This window comes from Diadema setosum, chromosome 11 (assembly GCF_964275005.1).
Source record: "Diadema setosum chromosome 11, eeDiaSeto1, whole genome shotgun sequence".
Classification (NCBI taxonomy): domain Eukaryota; kingdom Metazoa; phylum Echinodermata; class Echinoidea; order Diadematoida; family Diadematidae; genus Diadema; species Diadema setosum.
The window spans coordinates 24,265,825-24,276,469 of NC_092695.1; the positions used below are offsets into that span (position 1 = coordinate 24,265,825).

The 10,645-nt window shown below is 38.6% G+C and overlaps 1 protein-coding gene across 1 annotated transcript; it reads left to right on the top strand.

Annotated features, from left to right (window-relative positions):
• Positions 1-3,031: 3,031 nt before the first annotated feature.
• LOC140235368 (uncharacterized) lies at positions 3,032-3,508 on the top strand. Its single transcript, XM_072315397.1, has one exon. The coding sequence runs from the start codon at positions 3,032-3,034 to the stop codon at positions 3,506-3,508; it is 477 nt and encodes a 158-aa protein (XP_072171498.1).
• The last annotated feature ends 7,137 nt before the right edge of the window (positions 3,509-10,645 follow it).

A 10,645-nucleotide genomic window follows, 5' to 3' on the forward strand; every position in this document is an offset into this window, starting at 1 on the left:
CTTTATTCTTTCTACAGTTTAGGTGCAGGGTTTGAAATCGAAGGTGAGGCCCACAAATGAAGAGTAAGTAGCACAGAACAGCAGGAAAATGATATGAACTATTGTATACTTCTGGTCATATCATGTTCATATATCTGATCGAAAGTATATTGAACGGAGAGAAAGCAGTAGGTTATCTCTATGTGATGCAAGAAGTTATCATGAAGGTTTGACTCCGAAGCTAGACGTCTGCTTGTGAGGGTTGACAGTGATCTTAAAGAGATGTTATCAATCAAGAGTTTGTTCAGAACGCCTTTTTGCTGGTGAGTTAAAATCGTTTTCAGTCGTAAATTGCAATAGTTTGCATCCATGAGATCAAATCTCAACTGATTGCAGTGAAATGTGGAGGTAGAATGGTGAGAACTTCAAAAGTTGTGATTATGCAAAGTGCTTGTGAAATGTTTGTTCATTCGCAGTGTTTTTGTGTGCGTGTGTGTGTGTGTGAGAACATTTTTCCTTACAATGTGGTAATTGTGCTGTTTGCTATTGTAGATAATTAGTGAGGAAGTACAATTCATTTGATAAATTGTACAGTTAGTTTATGTAATAGAAAATTTGTTACTCACAGTGTAGATAAGATTTTTCACAGGCATTTTGGTATGTGTAACTTGATGGAAACTATGTACTTGATTTCATGTCGTGAATATTTTTTCTTTTTTATACGAGTAGTTATTCACGGGTGTAATGTTCACTAAAAGAATGGATTATGTATGTGCTCTTTAGTATCATTTAAAGCAAAAATCTGAATATCATGATGTAAATCAAATTAAAGTTCTGTTTGTTAGATTTAAGCCATTGCCAGTGGGACAGGCGGGGATTTCACAGAGAGTCTCTTGGAATTTTAGCGGCTCATGACTTGAGAGTTAAGTGCATGGAAGAAGGCTGAGGTTGATGAACGCATACTGACATCGTATGTAGAGATGATGACAGACATCAGATTTTATTCTGGTTTTGGGTCAATCAGCTGAGCAAGTGGATAGAAAGAAACAGCTCTTTTGTCAGCAAGTTATTCCCTGAAAGTGTGTCCTGTCTATCTAAAGTCATGCATGATCCAGAGACTCAAACCCCAAACATCTATTCTCACGCCTGGACCTCTGCAAACTAGAGACTCTGATAGTGGGAATAGGTACACAATGTCACAAGCACAACAAAGCGCGATGGCCGTTGCTGCCGTGGTCAAATACAATTGTATCTGCAGTTATAAATGCTCTCTGGCTTTGTACCTAGAAATTTTTTTTTTAATACATTTGTACTTGTCCAGCGAGACTCGAGTTGGGGGGAGAAAATACTTCTTAGTGCTGCAGACACACAGGTAGAATGGGACAAATTTAAACAAGGGCAGGAGATTTTGAGAAACTGATCTAGAGCGTAAAGTTGAAGTCTTTGTCTCACTGCAACATGCTGCTCATTCGAGGCATTCCAAAGCACGAATGCATTGCAAATCACCGTCTGTGAGTGAATGGTCTTTGTGACTGTGAAGCCGCCTGGTGCTGCAACAGCCATGACGGCTCAGTCTTGTACCGCAAGGCCCCCTGCAGACTTGGCCCGCATCTAGTGCAAGAATTGATCTCTAGATCAATGAAACTTCTACTCTGCAGATTGCATGCATGTCTCCTGTGAAAAGGCAGGAACCTTGTAGGTAGCATCAGTGCATAGACAAATGACATTATCATATTAGATATTAGAAATTTTGCAGAAGCCGATACTGCAATTTATTTAGCATAAGGTAATGCTGTAAGGTGATTATCTGATCATTACTTCCCTTTGACATACTCAAGTTAGACCCACCAATTTTCTTTTCTGTTGTGTTTTTATTTTGACGCCCTATGGTATTACCAATTATACCATCAGTGTATCTCAAGGAAAAGACATACTCATGTCTTTGGTATTGTCACGGTGGAATTGTATTTGCCTACAAGTATATCTCTTGGTCATATTTTGTAATTTTGCAGAACTCCATGGTCATAGATCATGGGAGTGAGTATGTACTGTTAATGATTGTTTGATAACATGTCCTCTTTTTTTCTCGTAATATATATCTATTTAAATCAATTTCTTCCAATAAAATCGGCGTAAAGCAAATTTCTCACTCTGCTCAGTGTGCATTAATTTGAGTTGTCTTTTCCATAGCATATTCTTGTAGTTTGTATTCACTTGAGAGCATCTGGTCTATCTTTTATTTATTTTTGTACATTTATTTGCCCATTTACTCTATTTCCAAATCCTATGGGGAGTGCCAGAGACTTGTGTGTGTGTGTGTGTGTGTGTGTGTGCGCGCGCGCGTGCGTGTGTGTGCTTGTTTTTTTAATGATTCTTAGAGGGTTCGCTGAAAAGATTCATCTGATTAGAATATCAACTGGATAAAAGTTCATTTTTTCACAATTAGCTGCAAATTAACCTGTTTGATTTTTTTTTTTTTTTTGGCCTACTTAATCTGTAGGCTTCTTAAAGGACGAGTCCCCCTTCATATACTTTGTACATGTGGCATGAGTGAATGCAGCAATATTATTAGAACACATCAGGGAAAGTTTGGGGAAAATTGGCAAATCCATTCACAAGTTATGAATTTTCAAAGTGTCTGCGCAGTTACTGCTGGATGAGAAGACTACTACAGTGTATCATATGTACTACAGGACATCATATGTGACATGCGCACAACCGTATAAGGAAAATATAAAGAGAATTTCAAAAAAAAAATTGTGAAAAGAGTGCATATTACCTCGACTTGGCACTAACCTATGTTAAGATTAGTGTTATTCCCCTTCCTTCTGAAAGAGGCAAGTCAAGCGTTTTTTATTATGCAAGAAAAGTGAAAATATGTTGAATTTTCCTTATGTTTTCTTTATATCGTTGTACACATATGACATCACAAGCTGTAGTAGTCTTCTCATCCAGCAGTGTCTGAGCAGAAACTTCAAAAATTCATAAATTTTGAATGAGTTGTCCAATTTTCCTCCAAGTTGTCCAATATTGCTGCATTCACTCAATCCGCATGTCTATGAAGGTGGACGATCACTGTGCGAAAGTTGTTTTCACATCATTAGCCGACGTAGCTGGCGCACGCCGATCTAAGAGAATGGGATCCCCCATTGTCGCATACATCACAATCATGTGGAACATGGAACAAGATGCCATCGCCTCCGCTCATGATGACATCAAACGTAGAGTTTGGAAGCGTTATGTTGATGACATCCTCGCCATAGTCAAGAGGGACACATTCGAAAGACTCACTTTGGCACACTTGGACCAGGTTGATGACACAAGCAGCATGAAATTTACTCGTGAGCTGAAGGCGGATAACTCTACCCCCTTCCTGGACACCAGGATTACCGAAAGACCGGATGGCAAAACCAAGATTGTCGTCTACAGGAAAAAGACACACACGGGACAGTACCTGAACTTCCAGTCACACCATCCACTCCACCAAAAGTTAGGGGTTATCCGCACACTCATGGACAGAGCACACTGAGTATCGTCATTGAGGAGGAAGACTTGAAGGCAGAGGAAGAATACATCCAGTCCTCTCTCAGGAAATGAGGATACCCCAGCTGGTCTTTCAAGAAAACCCAATGGAAAAAGGTGGGAAATCAGACCAAGAAAAATCCACAGGCCAAATTAAACAAACCAGTCAGAGGAGGAACCGGTAACCATCCCATATGTGAAGGGCATTTCTGAAGCCTTGCAAAGGGTCTATCAGGTATACCACATTTCCACAGTGTTCAAACCACACGCAAAACTGGGGAACATCTTGGTATACATCCTAAAGATAAAAGATCCATCGATGAGCAAGCGGGGGGTAGTCTACCAGATTCCATGTGGTAACTGCGAGAAAACACACATTGGAGAAACCACCAGCTAGGAAATTTGGTGAAAAAAAACCCACAACAACAACAAACAAACAAACAAGAGGTGCACGCAGTTAAAGGACAAGTCCACCTTCATAGACATGTGGATTGAGTGAATGCAACAGTATTAGTAGAACACATCAGTGAAAGTTTGGGGAAAATCGGACAATCCGTTCAAAAGTTATGAATTTTTGAAGTATCTGCGCAGTCACTGCTGGATGAGAAGACTACTACAGTGCTTGATGTCACATGCGTACAACGACATAAGGAAAATAAAAAGAGAATTTCACAAATCTTCACTTTTTGAAGAAAGTGCACATTTCTTTGACTTGTTACTGACATATGTTAAGGGTAATATTATTCCCCCTGCCTTCTGAAAGAGAGAAGTCAAGTGTTCTTTTGTTATGCGAGAAAAGTGAAAGTATGTTGAATTTTCTTTATTCTTTCTTTATATCGTTGTACACATGTGACATCACAAGCTATAGTAGTCTTCTCATCCAGCCTTGAGTGAGCAGAAACTTCAAAAATTCATAACTTTTGAACGGATTGTCCGATTTTCCTCAAACTCTCACTTTATTGTGTTCCACTAATTTTGCTGCATTCACTCAACCCACATTGTCTATGAAGGTGAACTTGTCCTTTAAAAAGCGCATCTCACTTCACAAGAGGGAAAAGGAAGGAATCCACCTCCCATATGTGATATGCACAAGTCGGCAATCAGTGACCACGTGGCCAGTGAAAATCACCACATCAACTGGAGAAAGTGTTCCTTCCTAGCCAGAGACCCTTTAAAACCTCACGATAGATAAGGAAAGCCATCCACATTCGCAAACAACAAGGAAAAACTTTCAACCGAGACCTGAGCATTACTAGTACTCGCTTTCCTCAATATACGAGCCCACTCTCCCAGATCGGCGTGAGCCAACTACGTCGGCTAGTGGGAAAACAACTTTTTCACAGCGTTTGATCTGAAGAAGCCTACAGATCCAGTAGGCAAAAGTCTAGTCAAACAGGCTAATTTGCATGTGATAGTGACTAAAACAAACTTTTATCCAGATTTTTAGAGGGTTTTTTTTTTCTAATGTTTTGGGTAGCTTAGAGGTACATGTATATTGCAAGGAAGGATAGCTAGGGAGAATTATTTTTTGGGATGGGTTTTATTTTAGACATGATGTACTTCCATTTTTATTTTTTTTTGGTAATTTGCTGTTGGACCCTACTATTGTCATTTTATTTTGTTATTAAAAAAAATTGTCTCAATTGCTACCTTTTTTATATGAATTACTCTGTTACTTTCTACAATGAACCTGCATTATTAGTTCAATGGAAGTGAACAATAAAAAAAAAATGTGTGTCTGTGTGTGTGTGTGTGTGCCAATTCCCTCGCAATCAAACACGGAATTGCAAAAAGAGAAGAAGTAGGGCCACTTCCATACTTGTACTGAAGAAGGACACAAGCCTTGATAGCATTAATGAACTGAGGACAGCCATGTTAGATAGACAAGTTTGGAGGTGCAACTTAGCTTATGGAACCTAATATGACATACGTGTATTATACACGGCTTGCTAAAGCTAATACATGCCCTCGAATCGGTAGTAGTAGTACAAGTAACATGCAAGTGTGAGTGTGTTTAGGGGACGGGTATTTATGTAAAGCTCATATAAACGGGGACTAATTAAACAACGGAAATAGGTACAAACGACAAACTGCGCTTACATGAAATCACCAGAGAGATACTTCGCAGGTACTTGGAGTTAATGACGAACGTAATATTACGTAATATGCAATGGTAGGAGAAATTTAATATTATGGTCCTCCCTGCATAATTATTCTCCTTTTGAAACTGAATCATTTTATGATGTTGATCCGGGACTCAATTTCTCTCACGAGGGATGTTCTTCATTCGTGGGTAAATCCGTGCTTTAATACAAAGAAACAAAGCAAAGAAAAAAAAAACCCGAAAATGCCAACTATAGAGGGCGTCTTTTATTCATGCGTCCCACTCTACCCTTCACGTCACTGACGCATTGAAATGATAATAATGGGGAAAAATGAAATGAGCAAGGCAAAGTTAGTTTTTTGAGATCAATATCGGAATAAAAACGTTTTTCACGGGCACTCTTTTACCGTTGGCTTATGCTATTGGGGAATTTTTATTTCACACACACTCTATAAATATTTTATCTTGGGCAAAGGAAATATAGGAATCTTTCATATCTTTCAGATGTAAACTGAATTAGGAATGCAACGTTCACTGTTTTAATCAGTCGTAATTTATGCAGCACAAGTGGTCATGTAAAACTGGTTGCAAGCTCCCTGCTTTTGTTTTTGTTTCCGTTTTCGTCATTGTTGGTTCAATGACCAAGTTGCCAAACATTACACATCTATAATCCCAATGACATCAAAGGGAATATACCCTCGATCAGTAAAAGAATATATAGGTAAAAATGGCATGATGAATTCAAACATTCCGGATTAGGCATAGATAAGCCATTTCTCCGCCTCTGAGATAACATTCAGAGTCACATGGCGCGCGTCTCCGATGTGCGCCTCTTGATAAACGTGAATAATGTAGTGTGAAACGAAGTACCAGGGACCAAAGAGGTTTGAGAAATGGAGTTTCTGGCTGTTAACATTCAAACAGCTGTCAGTCTTCTTTTTACGAACAAAAGAATTCCACAGGTGCGTTTGTGACTTTGATGGTCGGGGTTCGATGCCGCCGTCTTTCCGAGCAAAGAGATGATACATTTATTTGGAACGCTAACATAATGACGGCTATATTTCGTTTGTTTTTGTATTAAAGGAAATTAAATTTCAGGTAATGATAAGGCGTATGAAAAAGAAAGTAACTCCTGTCGAGGATTATGTCAAAAAGAGTAAATCTGAGCCGTACGTTGTAAAAATATTTGAACTGCACCCTTTAATACTGGAAAGTCGATTTAATCATCTTTCCGATCACTTCCGACAAAAGAAACTGATATGGTATAATCTTCAAGTGTAGTTCTTTTATTCATTTATATGTTAGATTAGTGTAAAAACATGTAAAGTCGGGTAATTCTAATTTTTATTCCACCAATTTTGCTGAATTTTTATCCACACATCCCTGTGTCTGTATACCTTTATGTACCGCTCATGTTTCATAAGAAGGGACAGCGAAAAGTAATTAGCATCATAAAGACATATCTTCCATTGAGAGTGACGAGTCATGATGCAGTGCCACATGAATCATTGTCTTCCTATCTGTGAGGCAGCTCCATGCAGTTTAGCACATACTTCAAATCATTTCTTAGTGGCGGCATCAAACATGGGATCAAAGGGAATAACACTGTTGTTACTCCATCTCTTTAACCTCCTTGCAGGGACCCGGGACATCTGTCTCGCCACTCCAACACACTAAGTTTTATAAAGTTCACTGGACGAGAGTTTCCCACAAGAAGTCATTGCTGGAGGAAAGTGCAAATCATAATTAGAAGAAAAATATTGAGGAGAATGTCATCTTTCGTTGGCAAACAGGTGACGTAGCCCCATCCCTTTCATGCATCTTCCGAAACTTGAGTCGCCGAATCGAGGCCATTTTGGGAAGGATCGATGGGGGAATGTGCAAATCAAGGAACGTGAACCTTCTTTTTTTCTGTCGAGATTCTGCTTCGTCTGAGACCGTCCTTGGTGTTCCTCCTTTTCCAGAAATTTTTTGTGGTATATTTTTGTCGATATAAATTGATAGAAAGTGAGAAAGAAGAGGGGGAGGGAGCCCTCTCACTTAGAATACTGAGACTGCTATGAATATTCAATTACCACAATGCTGTTGCACTTGATGCTCTTGCACCTGAAGACAGAACATTTCTGTTGACGTGCGTGAGATATCAAATTGAGATTCACACACATTATACATAGCCATACAAGCATACACACACATACACACATACACTTACACATTGTCAGCCAAGCATAACATGATTATAACAAGGAAAAGGTGGAAGGGGCGCCAATATAGAAATAGTACCTTAAATTCAAGATTGTTTTCACCATTTTAATTTAGAAAAAGCCATCTAGTCGCATCTGTAACACACACACACACACACACCCACACACACACACGCACGCACGCAAGCACTATTATGTTGTACACGTATCTCCCATATGAACAGAGTTGAAGGGTTAACGAGGTGAGTTGTTATGGTACTGATCTAGTTTTTGTCAAAATAACGTGTTAGTGGAACGCAAAGACGCCAGGTGCAAAAACAATGCGTGTGGAACGTGAGGAATTTGATATATGCACAAGATGTACTGGTTCACAAGCTATTGCAAGTTGTCGCTATTGCTGCATTGTCTGTTTGTTCTACACGGCTCATCACCTGTTTCTTGCACCTGCCAATTTGAATACGATTATAACCCTTATTTACATGCAGGTAGGCCTCGGGAAATCTGCGGGCTAGATTCGGGGATTTCATGCAAATGGATTGGGCCTAAAGTCGACTTTCGCAATCCTCCGAATCCAGCCCTAAGCTTGCGATGAACAGCACGGAAGGCTGTACTCTATGTTGCCATGGACATTGTCAGAGTGATGATTAGATGAGAAACATTTACTCTTCCTCTCCACGCTTTAAGATCACGTATTTCTATGTTGTTTAGTCTCTTTTCATCTGTCTTCTTTCTTCACAACCTTTCTTTAAACCGAGTTTACTAAATAGAATATGTTGCTTGCCAATATCTAGAAATTAAGATGGTAACAAAATATAAAACCAGTTACTACGCGAAAATGTAAAACGTCAAAGGTGAATTTTGGAAAACAACCACTCTGTTTTTGAACTATCTTTGCAATGAGTTCCTTTCTTCTCATTATGTCATTGTTATTTTGATGTTTGCTTTTCGTGCTGAAGTTTGCTATAAATTGTATAATATGTGTAGCGTTATGAGGTAGAAAATCCTTTATTGCAGAGTTTGATGTCTTTTACTATGGACCCTTTGACGTTATTTCGTACTTTCCACTTACATATTTTATTAGTTGGTAACAATACTCTCTGCTATACCATCAACAATCCGCTAATTGCTTACTCTGACTTTTGTAATGAATAGGTCATTACATTTCCAGCTTACTCCTTAGCTCTTACAAAACAATGCTACATCTTCATAAACAACACCCTATAATTACTGTAGTCAGTTAAACTTATGCAAGTGGTCATAAAGGCAATGGTGGAGTGATGGTACATGTATTTGAAAGAAGATGGATTGCTGTGGCACTGTTAAACCCAAGAAATATGAACCTATCTATAATCATGGTATATTTGTGGTTTCTATGAAAACCAAGGGGGGATACACTTTTGAAGAATCAGCTGGAGAATATCTTGGTACCCACAGAAGTCTTATCTGTATACAGAAAATATATCAGCCATGTTTTCAATGAAGGTATTTCAGGCCAGAAACTGTCGAACAAGCGGGTACAACCAACTCAGCTTTGCAATATGCTCAAACTTGTGTAAGGCAGATCGTGAAGAATTATCTCCTCTCTATATGGGATGTCTTGTTGTTTTTGCTTCCAATGGGATTTTCTGTGATATAATGTTGTTTTTTTTTTCATGCATGTATGTATCAATTAATTTATTTTCACAAAGATGTAGAGAAGTTACAAAAATGTGAGAGCAATTATAAGGGAAAAACATTTGTGTCGATGTAGAGCAATTTCTCAATCAGCCGCAAGGAAAACAAAGCAGAGCAAAAACTTTCACTAGATTTCTCACTTCTCCGACAACAACTTTTCATAAATCTATTTAGGAGTACTCTGTTCTGCGCCTATCATAACATCACATAGGCACGTACACTGTAGTTTATGTTTCCCCTATAATATTTCGGGGTTGCCGAGAAGTAATGAAGTTTGCCCAACGATGCTCTCTTAGAATCCAATGGTAAAGTCTTAGTTGATTTGTGGCATTTTAAGTGAAACAGATTGCCAAAACATCCCGCGATCTTTGAAACATGGACGTCTTTGTCATGCGTGTGGAAGATAAGACATTATTTTATTTTTCTCCCCCTTCGGGAAATACATACATGCGTTATTCTTCAGCGGCAGTCTAAAGTCATATAATAAACGTACGGCAAATCTTGCGTAATCATGCTTGGCCAATGAGGGCGCTGTCTAAGACGACTGCAGATTCCTCAACTCGATGAGTTTGGGTGTGCTATGCAAGTGTTTTCATTCTAACAAGCAATTCTGCAGTGATCACAATTACTATGTCTGTGGATTATCCTTTCAACAAGCAGCTAATTTTAGCTTATGGAACGACAGTTTGTCGGTACATCGGCAAAGAAAAAAAAAAGCCAGTTGTCAGTTTATTAACGAGTATCAATTTCTTCTTAGCGTGTTGAATTAAATGATTACATTCATTATAATAACGATGAAATCACGACATTGATTACAGTCCTAACGAATGCGAGAATTTGACTCTGGATCGAATACATTATGCTGTGTATCAGGGCTAAGTACTCCTGTAAATGCCATGAAAACGGTAAATATCACATGGAACATGCTAACATGGGCAACATTGCTACTGGAACGGGTTCGGATGAAATAGACATGTTGTGTTATAACCGGAGTCAAAACACAGATCACAGATTTGTTTTACCAAAAAAACAAAAAACAACAAAAAACAAAAACAAAAACAAAAACAAACAAACAAACAAACACTAAACTAAAAAGGAAATGAAGATATTCATAGTATGTACACAATATACGCAAATGCATATTTTCCTATGCCCCAAGATG

Excerpts from the sequence above, each read along its gene's own strand:
- LOC140235368 (XM_072315397.1), top strand. The coding sequence starts at position 3,032 with ATGTCTATGAAGGTGGACGATCACTGTGCGAAAGTTGTTTTCACATCA.